The 16,284-nt window shown below is 36.1% G+C and overlaps 1 protein-coding gene across 1 annotated transcript in view; it reads right to left on the bottom strand.

The window, feature by feature from the left end:
- LOC149528928 (Zn-dependent exopeptidases superfamily protein) overlaps window positions 1-16,284 on the bottom strand; it is a 184,700-nt gene that overhangs the window by 25,125 nt on the left and 143,291 nt on the right. Inside the window, exon 12 of the mRNA XM_089811392.1 lies at window positions 15,818-15,930. Within this exon, the coding sequence (XP_089667518.1) occupies window positions 15,818-15,930 (113 nt within the window). The remainder of the gene's footprint in view (window positions 1-15,817; window positions 15,931-16,284) is intronic.

Below are 16,284 nucleotides of genomic sequence, written 5' to 3'. Positions count from 1 at the left end.
CCAAGTGAAAAAGACCATACCATATGGTGGAATAGCGAAGGGTGCAAAGAAAGACCGTAGGGGCATAAGGCAAGTCAAAATACAGAGAATCATCGATGTCCGTACGGACCATGCCGCCTGTTCGTACGGATTGAGGGCAAAGTGAAAAAGACCGTACGGTCTCAAGACACTAAAATGCCATCATACTGAGTGGTGACCAGAATAAAGCCGCAAGGGAAAGAATAGCCAGAGACGAAGGGTATCAGGAAAGGAAGAGGAATTGCTATAGCCAATTCACAAAGTAAGTCTATAGGAAAGAGGAAGTGGAAGAGCTAAAAAAAATAAAAAATAAAAAACGACGACAGATTCAAGTTGTTCAGGACCTGGGGCGCTGCCCCTCGACCCCACTGGGGGCGTTGCCCCCTAGACCCCCAGTCGTTACGGATATCAGTCATGGAAAGTGTGACCAATTGATGAGGCCTAGAGCTGCTGCTGTATGCATGAGTGTTTGTATGTCAGAGGAGGCACTTAGAGTAGGTGTTGGGCATGAAGCTGTCTTGGTGGATGCGTAGAGAGCTCGGGAGGAGCTGATCATCCAGTGGAAGGCAGTATGGCGACACTTGGCTCAGTGCAACCAGGAGTTGGAAACAGAGAAAGCAGCACGGGTGGCTATCAAGGTCAGCTAAGGAGATAGTATTGTGTTAGCAAAGGCTACAAATACAACGTGGGTTGGAGACCAGTTTGGTGCAGGCATAGGATGAATGTGAAAGTGATGGGACAGAAACAGATCTATCTTGTTGTAGTTAGTCAATTAATGTATTTTGTTGTTAATTTGTCTCAGATATTTTGTAATTGTCGTCCGGAGACGACCTTTCTTTGGGGGGATGATGTTGTCGGTAAAATGTATAGTGTAGCCGACGGGTAGAGTAGTATCCGAACGGGCGCGTGACGCTTGAGTCAGCCCTTCGGAAAGGTATATGTACACATCCGAGATGGACTTTGGAATCATCATTGTAATGGGAGATCATTGTAGTCATTGTAATCAGATTATAATCTGCAAGTGCATACATGAATAAAGTACCTGTTCTGAATTGAATTGTGTTATACTTGTGTTGAACTTCTTACCCTATGCGGTAAACACCCACAGGGGCACAAAACAACCTCATGCACGAAGGCACAAACCAGGTGAAAGCATAGGGGCACAAACAACCTCACACAGTGCAAGCAAAGCTACGAGCAAAACACAAAGCGCGAGATCAAGGCTGTAGCAAAAACACCACGAGCAGACTACACGTGAACACCAGAAGATTAGTATTTTGCTCCTCTACTCTATAAGATCTAAGATCCATTGGAACTTGCCAAAATATTTAAGTGCATTATTCAATGAATGCACGCAATATGATTCCCAAAATATGCGTACCTTTTTGCACCAACATGCCCACTTCTTTACAAATAGGGGAAGTATCAACACCTGGATCACATGTGATGCCCCCCTCCCCAATTCCCTCACATGGCAAATTATGTAGAGATTCAACATTCTTTTCTTACCCTAAATAATCTATAGCCTTCAAAAAATTAAGGCCCTTTGCCACATGTTACCAATGATATTAAGCATTGGAAGGTTTCTAGAATTTGTTCACCCATCCATCACAATAATGCAACCTTTTCTAACCCACACTTTTTTTATTGGTGTAGTTTGATTGTCTAATAAAGGTTTTTCTTTATCAATTAGAGTAGTGTGAAACTTTTAATAACTAGGTGGTTTGTACCCTATTTGTGCATTATTAATAGCATAGACCATCTTCATGCCAAAAGGTGAGTGAGCAACACTACACGATATTCCATTTGCTTCAAAGAATCACACAATCACTAAATTAACTACTTTTTGACCTTGCACATCAAATTATCTTCCAATGGGGTCTAGGACGCAAATGTATGGCCACTCGCAAGCATATTTTGTTGATACATTGATAGAAAAGACATCCACCACTTACTCTCTATTCTGACTTTGAGTCACAATAGTTGGCCCTATTGTTAAAGCATGAGAGCTCCAATTAGCAACTTTTCCATCAAACATTTCTTGAATCCTCACATCATCATATCACATTCCCTCATTTGTACAACCCTATGCTCAGCAGTCTTGCCAAATTTTCAAATAAACACGTTAAGGAATGGCAACATAGTGTTATTTACTTCCAATCAGTATTGGATAGTTGTCGACGATTGGTACTCTTAACCATCACCTGCCATTGTTTATGTAATTACTTTCTATTGGAAGATAGCATTGTCTAAAATGTATACATCTTATTTAAGACTAAAATTTGTAGCTTTATGCCATGTTCTTGGGATTATTACTTTCTTTCAATATTGCTATATGCTATGTTTTGGTACATTGGTTATTACGATAATACATAATCATCTATTATTAGTTAATGGTAATCTATTGTAAATATTAGAATGTTTCTAATATTTTATTAGCTTTAGTTAGTTGTAGCCTTTTTAATTTTGTTTCAACTAGAATAGAATGTTTTTATTCTTTACAATCGTTTCCTACATCATTCCATTCTTTTGTATATAATGACCTATTGATCTCTATTAATAACAAACAAGTATTTTACCAATTACTTCGTAATATGGTATTAGAGCAAATACTTTGAATTTTTTCGAAAAATTTATAATTTGATGAGTAGGATATAATTTCCACAGCAATTCAAATTGTGATATTGCTATCAAGATTTATCTGTGTGATTTTGAATCAAATTCATTGACCCATGTTTCATGAGTAGTGATTCAACATGAATCCGTCTCTCATGAGAATAAATGGAATACTTAGCACTCATTGGATCTAGGTGATGCTCATAGGGGTGAAGCGCCAAAACTTCTCGGGAGGTCACCCATCCCAATACTACGCCAGCGTGAGCGTGCTTAACTATGGAGTTTCCTCCATGGTTAAACCCAAAGCTTGCAACCCCATCTACAAAACCTTCACCAAGTGTTGTGCCTTATGAACCATTCATTAGAAAGCCCCTTAAGCTCATCAATTATTAAGTAGGAGATCATTTCCACAGCAAGTCAAAAATTGTGATATTGCTATCAGGGTTTAACTGTGTGATTTTGAGTCAAACTCATTGACCCATGTTATCGCTCTATGGAGTTTACCAAGCCTTATGAGCATTTTATCAGGACTCTCAACATCACGTCTTCAAGTGTTGATCTGAAATTCACTAATCTCTGCACACTTATACTTTAGCAAGATCGGTAGAAACAACAATTCGGTAGCAGTTCCAGCTCCATCTCCACAGACCAAGCCTTTGCTGCTAAATCCTTTCAGAAGTATAAAGGCAAGTCTCAATAGAAGTCTTCTGCTATAGCTTCGGACGACTCCCGAAAGAACATTTAATGCAACTATTGCCACAAGTTTGGTCACATGAAGGTTGAATGTTGGAAATGCTTACCTGGCCAATCTAAGCAATCAGGTTTGCAACCCAAAACCAACAGTGCGGAGCACACTAAGCAAATGGAATCTGCCTTTTATGCCTTCATGGCTAAAAGACCAGTAGATCATGTCAAGTCGTCTGCCTGGTACATTGATTCAGGTGCCTCTCATCACTTCACCGACCGTATAGACTGGTTCACTGACTACCAACGTTATATAGATTCTGTTATTTTTGGTGGCAGAGAAGAGTACACTATTATTGGCAAAGGCAACATTCAAATACAGTCTATCAAGTGGAATGTCATTTTCCTCGATGTATACTACGTTCCAGGGATGGAACTAAATCTACTCTCAGTCAATTACTATGACATTCTCAACACTTGAATGTCACCTTTAATTCACATCAGTGCACCATCACTGATCGGGTGAGTCAGTGTACTATTGCAATAGGTCTTGAGAATCATGGTCTTTTCCGACTTACTGATCCCGGTGATTCTCGAGATTAGCTATGGCTGCTCGGCAATCTTCTGTTAGCACACTTTGGGATTAGTGGTATGGGCGCTTAAATGTGCATTATCTCTTATAGCTTACTCGGGATGACCTTGTTCTTGGATTGCCAAAGATTCAGACTCAACAACTTGGAGTTTGTGATGCATGCCAAGCTGGGAAGCAACATCGCACACCTTTCACGAGTGGCAATTCATGGCAAACTTCTCAGGTAATTCAGCTTGTTCATGCCAATATCTACGGCCCTATGGCCACTCCTTATGTTCTTCGCTCTAGGTATTTTCTGTTGTTTGTTGATGATTTCACTAGAAAAATGTAGGTGTATTTCCTTAAAAAGAAATCAGATACATTTCCTATATTTCAGAACTTTAAACCTTTAGTTGAAAAAGAGTCTAGGAAATCTATTATTACTCCTAAACCAAACAATGGGTGGAATTTTGTTCTAATGATTTCTCTAGCTTCTTGGATACTCATGGCATCAAACGCCAGTTAATCACACCCCACACACTACAACAGAACAATGTAGTTGAATGACAGAACAGATTAATCACTGAGATAGCTCGATCCATGCTCGAACACAGACATGTCCCAAAGAAGATCTAGGCAAAAGCAGTCAACACTGCAATTTATCTTTTGAATCAGTCACCCACAGTGGCGATCAAAGGTAAAACTTCGGAAGAGGCTCGGTCAAGTCACAAGCCTAGAATCAGTCACTTGAAAGTTTTTGGCTCCCTTGCTTTTGTTTGGATCCCTGATGCGTCACGCACGAAGTTGAATGCCAAGAGTCAAAAAATCATGCTTGTTGGATACAATAGTCTTCACAAAGCCTACCGCTTGATCAACACTAAGACATCTCATCTCCTGTGCAGTCGTGATGTAGTCTTTGATGAATAGTAAGGACCTTTCATGGTTGTTTCTCTTGTTCTTGATCCAAAAGACCAGCCTATGAAGGCTCATGATTTGGGAGTTAGGCTTCCATTAGGTCCACCTGATGGGAGGGCTCCAGTAGCTCCTGCAGATCCAATTATACTAATGATCCCTATATAGACACCTCCAACTTCTCCTACAAGATCACCTCAATTTGTAGATGCTTCCCCTGAGTTTGATCCAAAGTCTTCTAATGAGAAACCTGATCACTAAGCATCTCCTGATACTAATGTCAGTCGTTCTCTTCTCCAACCTAAGTGGTGGGCTAAGACACTTGCTGATCTTCATGATGATGAGCTCATCGATGGGAGAACTGCTTGGAAAAAGAGCAAACCTATAGAATTTGTTCAATTTGCTCTATTGGCCAACATTCATAGTAAGTTTGAACCTCAAACATATTCCGAGGCTAAAGGAATTCTAGAGTGGGAACAAGCCATGACATTTGAACACCAGAGCCTGATGAAGAATAACACCTTGATCCTTTCTAATCTTCCACCACGAGGAACCCATTGGCTGCAAATGGGTTTATGAAATCAAATACAAATCTGATGGTACTTTGGATAAGTACAAAGCTCGTTTAGTTGCAAGGGCTTTTCTCAGCGTCAAGGCATTGATTATGAGGATACCTTTTCTCCTACTGTCAAGATGAGCACCATCAGATTAGTCCTAGCCATGGCAGCACAGTTTGGCTAGAACATCCATCAGATGGACATAAAGAGTGCTTTCCTAAATAGTGAACTCCATGAAGAGGTCTACATGACGCAACCTCCTAGTTTCATGGTTACTGGTAAAGACCATCAGATTTTCATATTGGTAAAAGCTCTCTATGGCTTGAAGCAGGCCCCTCAAGCATGGTACATAAAAACTAATAAGTACCTCAGTGATCAAGGCTTCAAGAGGAGTTCTTCATACTCAGATTTGTACATCAAGACTACTGACAGTGACATCATCCTTCTGACCATTTATGTTCATGATTTGATCATCACTGGCAGTTTGACATCTTTGATTCAGGGAATCAAATAGAATTTATGTTGATCTTTTGATATGAGTGACCTTGGGCTCATGCATATTATTGCCGAAGTGTTAAGATTTGGCAACAGTCTTTTGGTATATTCATCTCTTAGTCCAAATATGTCAAGGCTCTGTTAGACAAATTTTGTATGCAGGATTGCAAGCCTACATCTACACGGTCTCAAGTTATCAACCAAGTCTAATTCTCCTTCTGTTGATGATACTACATACAGACAACTAGTAGGCAGCCTCATTACCTCTCTACTAGTCGGCCTGACATTAGCTTCCTAGTCAACTACATCTCATGCTTTGTAACAATTCCCAAGTTTGATCATTGGATGACCGCAAAGCGTGTGTTTCGTTATGTGAAGGGCACTTCAGAGTATGGACTTCTTTACTTGCGAAGTTCTAATCCTAGACTCAATGGGTTCACAGATTTAGATTGGACAGGCTCTATTGACAATTAAAAGTCAACTTTTGAATGTGTTCAATTTGGGATCCGGTGAAGTCACATGGACCAGTAAGAAGCAACAGGCAGTTTCTCTCTCCTTTACAGAGGCCGAATACAGTGGGACTGTTAAGGTAGGATGTGAAGTTGTTTGACTTCATCGGATGCTTCGAGGATATGCAGATGTCACTAGCAGGACCGACTACTCTGTTTGTTGATAACGAAGGCGTTATCAAGTTAGCCCGAAATCTAGTCTTCCATGAACGAACCAAGCATGTGGATGTTCACTGTCACTACATACGACAGTTGGTTGAAGAGGGGACAATAAATCAGGCTGCAGACATTCTCACCAAGCCTCTTGGTCCTGATAAGTTTGTCAATTTTAGAGGATAGCTTGGTGTTGTAGATAGATTAACAATTGAGGGAGGGTATTACGATAATAGATACTCGTCTATTATTAGTTAATGGTAATCTATTTGTTATCTATTGTAAAAACTAGAATATTTCTAATATTTTGATAGCTTTAGCTAGGTGTAGCTTTTTTAGCTTTCTTTCAACTAGAATAGAATGTTTCTGCAAATGTATCAAACTGAATGAGAAATATTATTCTTATTGTTTTTCAAGATAAGAATTAATATAAAACTGTAAGACGATCAGAAAAACTGAATAACAATATGTTATATGAGCTGATTTATATATGCTTGAAGACTATATAAAATATGTGTTCACTGCATAATATAATCAGCAAGGACGATAAATTTATATGTGGGCAGTTTGTCTATGGGTCACAACCGATAGCTGTGACTCATACTTGAGTCATGTCTATCGAGCGTGACTCATTAAACAAATCGCAAACGAATTAACCTTTCCAATGCCAATAATCATTTTAACATATCGACAAGAGTAATAAGGTTAGTAAGACAATTTATAAGTCAATTAGATTATTCATATATGTATTTTAGTGTATATATATATATATATATATATATATATATCTTAACCATATAGAATAATATAAATATCAATATAAGAGTTATTAATAAATCCTTAACTAATATATACATTAACACTCCCTCTTAGATTAGTAGGACAAACGCATAGAAGAGGTCTTTGATCAGAAGACTTCTTTATAAAATGTTAGATAAGTGTTGATTCATCAATTAATCAACTTATATTTGACATCATGTACTATGAGAGTTGGCCTATCAGAATATCAATCACATGATATTCACCAAGCTCTCTAGAGTAATGGCCTATCAGAATATCAGGGCAAGATATTCACCAAGTACCGAAAATATATCTATACAAGCAACTTGTAGATAATCAGATTAATGATATCTAACACCTAGTTGTTGATTTATAAGATAAAGCCTTTACATGAATGAATCATGCTACAAGTTATTGTAAGGACATCACTTTACAACAACTTCTCCCAATACAAGTGAAATCATTTTGAAATCGTCACTCCTTAATGATTAACACAGGTTTTATAAATTTATAATATATATAATGTACAATAATCAATTTCTCTAAGACATTTCCTCAGATTTTACAATCATACCAAGTTCTTTACAAAAATGCTCCACCTTTGTCTTAGCAAGTGGTTTGGTAAGAGTGTCTGCAATTTGATCCTCTATACTAATATATTCCAACTTGATTACATCCTTCTCAAACATATCTCGAACATAATGGTATGGTATCTTGATGTGTTTTGATTTGTTATGAAACATTGGATTAAGAGATAACTTGATGTAGCTCTAGTTATCACAATAAATGTTAGTAGGTGGAAGTGGCTTTCCAAATGATCCAAAAAGAAGTTTTCTCAACCATACAGCTTCTCTTGCTCCCATAGATGCAGCAATGTACTTGGCTTCTTTAGAACTCTGTGCTACTAAAGACTGCTTCTAACTAAACCAAGATATCATTGCTGAACCCAAGGTAAAACAACATCCTGAAGTGCTCTTACGATTCTCTGAATTTCCTGCCCAGTCAGAATTTGTATATCCGCTTTAATTTAGTTCAGTTTTAGTGTATTTGAGGCCATATCCAATTGTACCACTAAGATACCTGAGAATGTGTTTTGCTGCTACTAAATGAGTTTATTTAGTTTCGCACATGAACTGACTAAGAACATTTACAACATAACAGATGTCAAGTCTTGTGTTTACCAAATACATTAAAGAACCAATCATTTGTCGATATAGAGTAGGATCAACATTTTTCAGAATCTTTTGTTGCTTCTTTTAGTTTCTTGAGGTTTGCTTCCATAGGAGTCTTCATTTCCTTGTCCAACATGCCAAATCTTTTGAGTAGATCCAGAGTATACTTCCCTTGATTTAAAAAAATTCCATTTGAATCCTGCCATACTTCTAGTCCCAAGAAATAGTGCAGTATTCCTAAGTCCTTCATTTCGAATTCAGATGTAAGACCTTGTTTACATTTGTCAATAAGATGATCTTCTCCTGTAATCAAAAGATCATCAACATATAAAACCACAATCAACATATCCCCCTGTATTACCTTGTAATATAGATTAGGATCTGCAATGTTTTTAGGGAAGCCAAGTTTAGTTAGGTGAAAATCTATCCGTTCATACCAAGCTCGGGGAGCTTGTTTCAGTCCATATAAAGCCTTTTTTAATTTGCATACATGAGTTTGTTTATTGTGTACTTCAAATCCTTCAGGTTGTTCAAGATAAACTTCCTCTTCTATAACACCATTTAAAAATGTTGTCTTTACATTCATTTGATGAATTTTCTATCCCTTGGATGCAACAAGGGCTAAAACAGTTCTAACAGAGGTATATCTGGCTACTGGAGCAAAAGTTTCCTCATAGTCTATTCCTTCTTTTTGTGAAAATCATCTTGCTACAAACCTTGCTTTGTACTTATCGATACTTCCATCTGTAGCATGTTTAATTTTAAATAACCATTTTGAGGAGACAACTGATTTATTTTTGGGTCTAGGAACAATATCCCAAACATCATTTTTAAGTATGGAATTATATTCTTCTGTCATGGCATCTTGCCAATTTGATGTTTTATTGCTTCTTTTACATCAGATGGTTCAGATTTGGAGATTTTACTCATTAATGCAATGTAACTAGAGTATATGTTAGGACGTCTTCTTTCCCTAATGAAATCTGAGGGAATGGAATTGTTCTCCTTAATTAGCTTTCTGGCCCATAGTGGTCTTTTCTTTTCCTCAAAAATGTGAGTAATGTCCATAGGTTCAATTGAGTTATCTTCCTCCATTAGAAACTCCCTCTCCTTGTCAAAGTTTTGTTCTTCTAGAATTTCTTCTAAACTTGATTCATTTTCATCTTTAGATCTTTTGAAAGCCAAATCTTCATCAAAAATTACATCTCTACTTAGTTCAATATTTCTTTGTCCGAGAATATAGATACAATAAGCTTTGGAAGTTTCACCGTATCCTACAAAGATTCCCTTCTTTCCTGAGGGCTCTACTTTTGTTCTCATCTCCTTAGGGACGTGCACATAGACAGGGCAACCAAAAATTCTTAGATATTTAAGATCAGGTTTCTTCCTGAAAAATGCCTCTTCAAGGGTCTTGTTTTCAAGATGAGAGTGTAGACATCTATTTTGAACAAAAACAGCAATATTTGAGGCTTCTCCCCAAAGAAAAGTTTCAAGATTTTGATCATGGAGCATTGCTTTAGCAGCTTCAACTATAGTTCTATTCTTTCTCCCAGCTATTCCGTTCTGTTGAGGATTATAGGGAACAAAACACTCCCTCTTGATCCCAACAATTTTACAGTAATTTATAAAGATCTCAGAAATGTATTCTTTACCATTGTCTGTTCTCAAAACTTTTTATTTTCTTTCCAAATTGATCTTCTACAAGGGCTTTAAACTCTTTAAATTTTGTTAGGATTTCTTCAGACTCTTTAGTTTTAAGAAAATAGATCCAAGTCTTTCTAAAGAGACCATCCACAAATATGATATAGTATAGAAAACCTCCTAGTGAAGGAACTAACATAGGACCACACAAATCTGAGTGAATAAGTTCTAGAATTTCTTTGGATTTGCTTTGACTCTTTTGAAATGTAATTTTAATATTCTTCCCCAGAGCACAACTTTTACAGGTTCCTTCATGATATAGATGAAGTTTAGGTAGACGCATTACCATTTTACCTAGAGAAGGTAATCCTCGAAAATGAAGATGACCTAATCTCCTGTGCCAGATTTCATTTTCTTTGAAAGAATCATGAAGTAGAGCTGAATGATTTTGAGAATTAATTTGATAAAGACATCCATGTCTAGAGCCAATCTTGTATGCATTTTTTACGTTAGAATTCTTAGGCCAAGCTAAGACCTTTCCTTCCATAAATGTAATTCTAAATCCTTCATCTTCAAGAGCAGAGATGGAAGGCAAGTTTCTTTTTATACCAAGTGCATATAGTACCTTAGTAAGTTCAATTGTTTTCCCTGATTTCATGTGTATACAGGTTCCTATTCCCATTACGGGATAGCTTGTATCATCTCCAATGTTTACTTCATCAACAGTCTTCCTTGATAAAGTCCAACTATTCTTTAAAACCTATAATATGTCGACAAGCTCCGCTATCAATTACCCAAGTACTTGATCTGATTGATGCTTCACTAGATAGGGCTGAATAGAAAGCATTATGTTCAAAATTTCCATTTGAGTTTTGAGTGGTGACAAATGAAGCTTGTTGCTTAATTCTATCTAGACATCTAGATGCCAAATGTCCAATTTTATCACATCTAAAACATTGCATTATGGAGAAATCACGTAGATTTCTCTTTCCTTTGAATTTTCTTTTCTTCTTATTTACTTGAGTAGAGACAACTTGTAAGTCTCCTTTAGAGGAGGAGACATTTTGGCCTCGGGCTACTTGCATACACTCTTCTTGTATACAATCAGCTTTAAGTCTTTCAAAGTTGGGAAGTTTAGACCAAGAACATACCCCTTGTCTGAAGGTATCCCACAATGATGGAAGACCTTTGAGAGCCATTATTGTTAGCTCCTTTCCATCACAGATGTGTCCTATTGAAGATAGTTGATTTCGAAGTTCAGTTATTCTCATTAAGTATGAGGAGATTTTCTCTCCCTTATTCATTTTAATATTTGACATTCTGTCCTTTAATGTGATAATCCGAACAGCATTATTTATCTCAAACATATTTCCAAGAGCATTGTACATCTCATGAGTAGTGTCTAGTTCTGAGATTACAAGAAGTAGATGGGTTTTAACACCATCCACAATAAGCTTCATGGCTTTATTGTTGTCATTCTCCCATTTTTCCAGTTCATCATTTCCTTTTGGTGGTGGGTCAAAATTTTCAATAAATTTATTTAGGCCATGTTCTTTCAATATGAGTTTTAGTCGTAGTTTCCAGCGTGCAAAATCTGAATCACCTTCTAATCTGTCTTCTAGCCTCATGCCATTCACCATTTTAGAATAATATATGACTAAAGTTTGATATTTGATCGCTCCTTCAAACCTGCTCTGATACCATGTAAATGTATCAGACTGAATGAGAAATATTATTCTGATTGTTTTTCAAGATAAGAATTAATATAAGACTATAAGATGATCAAGAAAACTGAAAAACAATATGTTATATGTGCTGATTTATATATGCTTGAAGACTGTATAAAATATGTGTTCATTGCATAATATAATCAACAAGGATGATAAATTTATACATGGGCAGTTTGTCTATGGGTCATGACCAATAGCCACAACTCATACTTGAGTCACATCTATCAGGCGTGACTCATTAAACAAATCGCAAACGTATTAACCTTTCCAATGTCGATAATCGTTTTAACATATCCACAAGAGTAATAAGGTTAGTAAGACAATTTATAACTCAACTAGATTATATATATATATATATATATATATATACGTGGGCAATTTGTCTATGGGTCATGACCAATAGCCATGACTCATACTTGAGTCACATCTATTGGGCGTGACTCATTAAACAAATCGCAAACGTATTAACCTTTCCAATGTTGATAATCATTTTAACATATCGACAGGAGTAATAAGGTTAGTAAGACAATTTATAACTCAATTAGATTATTCATATATGTATTTTAGTATATCTACATATATATATATATATATATCTTAACCATATAGAATAATATAAATATCAATATAAGAGTTATTAATAAATCCTTAACTAATCTATACATTAACAGTTTCTATTCTTTACGATCATTTCCCAAGGAAATATCGTTCCGTTCTTTTGTATATAATGACCTCTCGATCTGTATTAATAACAACCAAGTATTTTACTAATTACTTCATAATATTGCTTACTCTATCTAACAAAGTAGAACCTTTCAAGAGTAAACATTTTGGTACCATTGTCATCAAAGCCTAGAGATTTGAACCTCCCTGGATAGTGGAAATAGGTAGTATAGCACTATAATAGGCTGACCTTATGAACAACCAAAAGTTTCTAGATCTGAAGAAAAAGAAAACACGGTAGAGGAAGAGTGGACACAAGACCTCATATATCTGTGGGAAGTTTTCATCAACTTATACGTTTGAAGTGAAGCCTTTCATAGAGGGGCGCCTGAGAGTGACATCTAAGAAAAGGCTAAGGGAGAATGAAGAGGTTGAGAACCTCTTGACAAGGCTATCAAGATTGCTTGCACATAATCTAATACCCCTCCAAGATCTAAGATCTTTAAGAAGCCAAAGACAAAGAACAACATCAGTGACAAATACTACAATGGTACAAGGAAATGAACCTAAGGGAGGAGTAGCAATGTGACACAAGCAGATGCCATACATCTAGCAATTCCAACAATTCCTGCCTCATCTAACAAACAAAGACAAAAGGAGACGTGTTGTATTTACTTGATAAGGAGAAGTATCAATGAGAAGATCTCTCTTAAGAAGGGAACAAAGTGATAGGTGATGATGATTATAGAGAATCGTCAAAGATCTCAAAGTCCACCATGAACCAAAAGTTAAAGTGTCAGTCATGATGGAGCCCTCGTTTTTATGGTCTCCATTTACGCATTGTCTTTACTACCGTTATCTTTTCTCCCTATAATTAATATTATTGTTCTATTTCCACACTTTAAGACAAAATTTATTGATCTCCATAAATGGCCAATCATGATTAGTCTTCTCCATATTCCTACAAAAATATTATCCTAATCGACACCACATAGAAATATTGTAGAACTATTGTTGTCTAGGATCTGATCTGAATTTGATGAGTTCGTGTTGCCTAAATGGTAACTAAGATATGATACCTAACTTAATAATAGTCTCACAAATTCTCAATACATAAGTAAGCAAACACTTGTGTGAAATGAATATTCAATTCTTGTCATCGTAAGTCATTATGTTCTGAAGAAACACCATATACGCATATTCAGACCAGAGGTGGCTGAACATAATGGTGGTTATATATCTGTGTTTATTTGTGGTTTATTTGTATTTATTTTGTGTTTATCTTTATTTTGTTTTGGTCTAGTCTAACTGGTTTGCACTTTTAATTTTTTAAGGTTTCTTTAGTTTCTTTTTTATTTTTCTCTTTCTTATTGCTTCTCTTTGTTTTGTGTGTTCCCCTTCCCATCTCCTTTCCTTTTACTCCCCATTGTTGAAGCTGGATCTGCATATTATACTATTACATTCTTGCTTTCTCTCATCCTAATGATGGATCACGGAGTGTGATCCGAAACATTGATGCTAAGAAAACATACACAATCAAATCCAGAAACAAAAATTTATAACCCAATCAATGGTAAAGACATGTTGATATCAGACAACACAAGTATTTAAAGTCCATATTTGAGATGGCAATATTGGTGCTATAAGCAACATATCAGACATCATTTCATTTATTATAAAGATCAGATCAGATATAGCAACCGCATCACCAAAGGGCCAAAGGCAACAGCGTTTCATTAATTGTTGCATACATAATTTCGTCTATCATATATCACAGCCATTTCTGAAAGCAATACAATCATTTGCACATGATCATCGACAACATCCAATAAGGCATTGCATTCATATCATTATAAGTGATCAAACATATTCATAAGCATGTAACACTTGTATCAGTTATTGGTATTATTTTAATTTACATATATTACTGGTCTAGCAGAAATAGCAGTTGATCTTTGTTTAACCTCCATTACTTGATTATTTTGCATTCATTTGGCATAGTATGAAAGGCATTTGAGGTGATTGTCCCTATTTCCTAACTTAGCCAATAAGGGGCCTTTACGGCAAGAACTTCATTTCGCCTATATGATCAATTTATTTACTAGAAAGAGCTGTCATCATCGAAAGTTCCGTCATAAAGAAAAGCTTGTAGGCTATGTATATCGGTACAAGAAAATACACCACAACCACTATTAGTAGCCCGCCACTGCTTCACAGTCAATCCATCTAAAGGATCAATAGGACTCGAGTGAGAATGCATACATTGTTCAACCTCTAGTTCAATGGTTAACAACCCTGAGTTACTCAAACAGTTCAGAACTATTGGCATGGATATTGTTCAAATTCATGTTGACTAAAAGTGGGTAATACATGAGGCAAGCAACCTTAGAAATCAAATAGTTTAGCTGAATATTTTTAATGTCAAGAAAGGAACACCAACAACCTGCAGCAAAAGTTCTTGTGGGCATATTTAGCTTTTGGATAAAGGAATTAGTCAATCAAGGAGCCTCTATTTGGAGGTAAAGTCAGCACCGCAGAGAACATAGTGGTAAGTTGAACATCACAGAAATAGAGGCAACCGTGATCTGGCGAACTTGGAATTAAAGGGATTCCTCCCTACTGAAGATTTTCATATAAATTTGGCAATGACATACTCTAATCCTTCAAGAGTTTTCTGATATCACTTTCCCTAGACCCCCTTGGTATCTTAGTAGTATTGCCTAGTTGAACATCTGAACAGAACTTGATATGTCTGCATATTTGTGGAAGGGGATCTATAACAATCAGTTTGGTATTTGAACCAAGGTATAGGAAGATCACATATTTCCTATCAGAAGATACAGAATTATTTGACCCATTCAACAAATGTAGTCATCACCATTTGCTACACCTTGATGTAAAAGGAACATGCTTGAAGTCAGAACAAGAATCTTTTACCAGATTCAGCAAAAATCATTCTCATTGATTATAAATTTCCTTATAACAAGCCATGTTTAGGCGATTACATTATAAAACAATATGGCTGTTTATCCTAAAATATGTCACCTTATTTTTCTACCAACATATCAAACACATTGAAATTTATTGATCAAAGATTGTGTTTGCATACAAGGACATGTACGATGGTGCTATAATCCAAAACAATTTGAGTACAAGCTTTTTAAAAACTTCCTTTCTAGAAGAGAAGAGATTCTCTTTACTACAAATTGTATTAATTTCAAAATCTTAAATTTTTAGCTGTTTAGATATAAACTGCTGTCCGCTAAAATGCACTTTTTAAGGATTCAAAGATTAAGAAATGTTTGAAACTACTTACACTCAAAGCCCTCCCAACATCCTTTGTAAACGTAGGGAAGATTTCCAACACTACTCCAAAAAGGGTCAATAGAAAAAGAATAGACGTCCCCATGATAATCCATTTTAATCCACCTGCAATTTTTTGTTTTATTTTTAAATTAGTATAAGAACAACAAAAAAAATGCAAAACAAGAAAATTATGTGAATATTGGATGTTTGTTAAAAACTAATCCTAATTAGTCAAAAGACCACAGCCCTCATGAAGAACAGTCTGAACAGATGATAGCAAGAGAATGACTAACATTTCAACATAGAATATCACCATACATGCATATTTTGTTAGGCATCCACCAGCACTAATATTTACAGTTACAGAATGTAAAAACTTTAGCAAACATTTAGCTGGCAACAAATGAAATAGTTTTGATTCCCAAAAAATGTTTTAAAATAAGTCATTTGGAGTGAAAATATTACACAAGTTACAGA

The sequence above is a fragment of the Cupressus sempervirens genome, chromosome 11 (genome assembly GCF_028749045.1).
Source record: "Cupressus sempervirens isolate cs-2001-9-10 chromosome 11, ASM2874904v1, whole genome shotgun sequence".
Lineage (NCBI taxonomy): Eukaryota > Viridiplantae > Streptophyta > Pinopsida > Cupressales > Cupressaceae > Cupressus > Cupressus sempervirens.
This window is presented reverse-complemented; position numbering and strand designations above follow the sequence as displayed.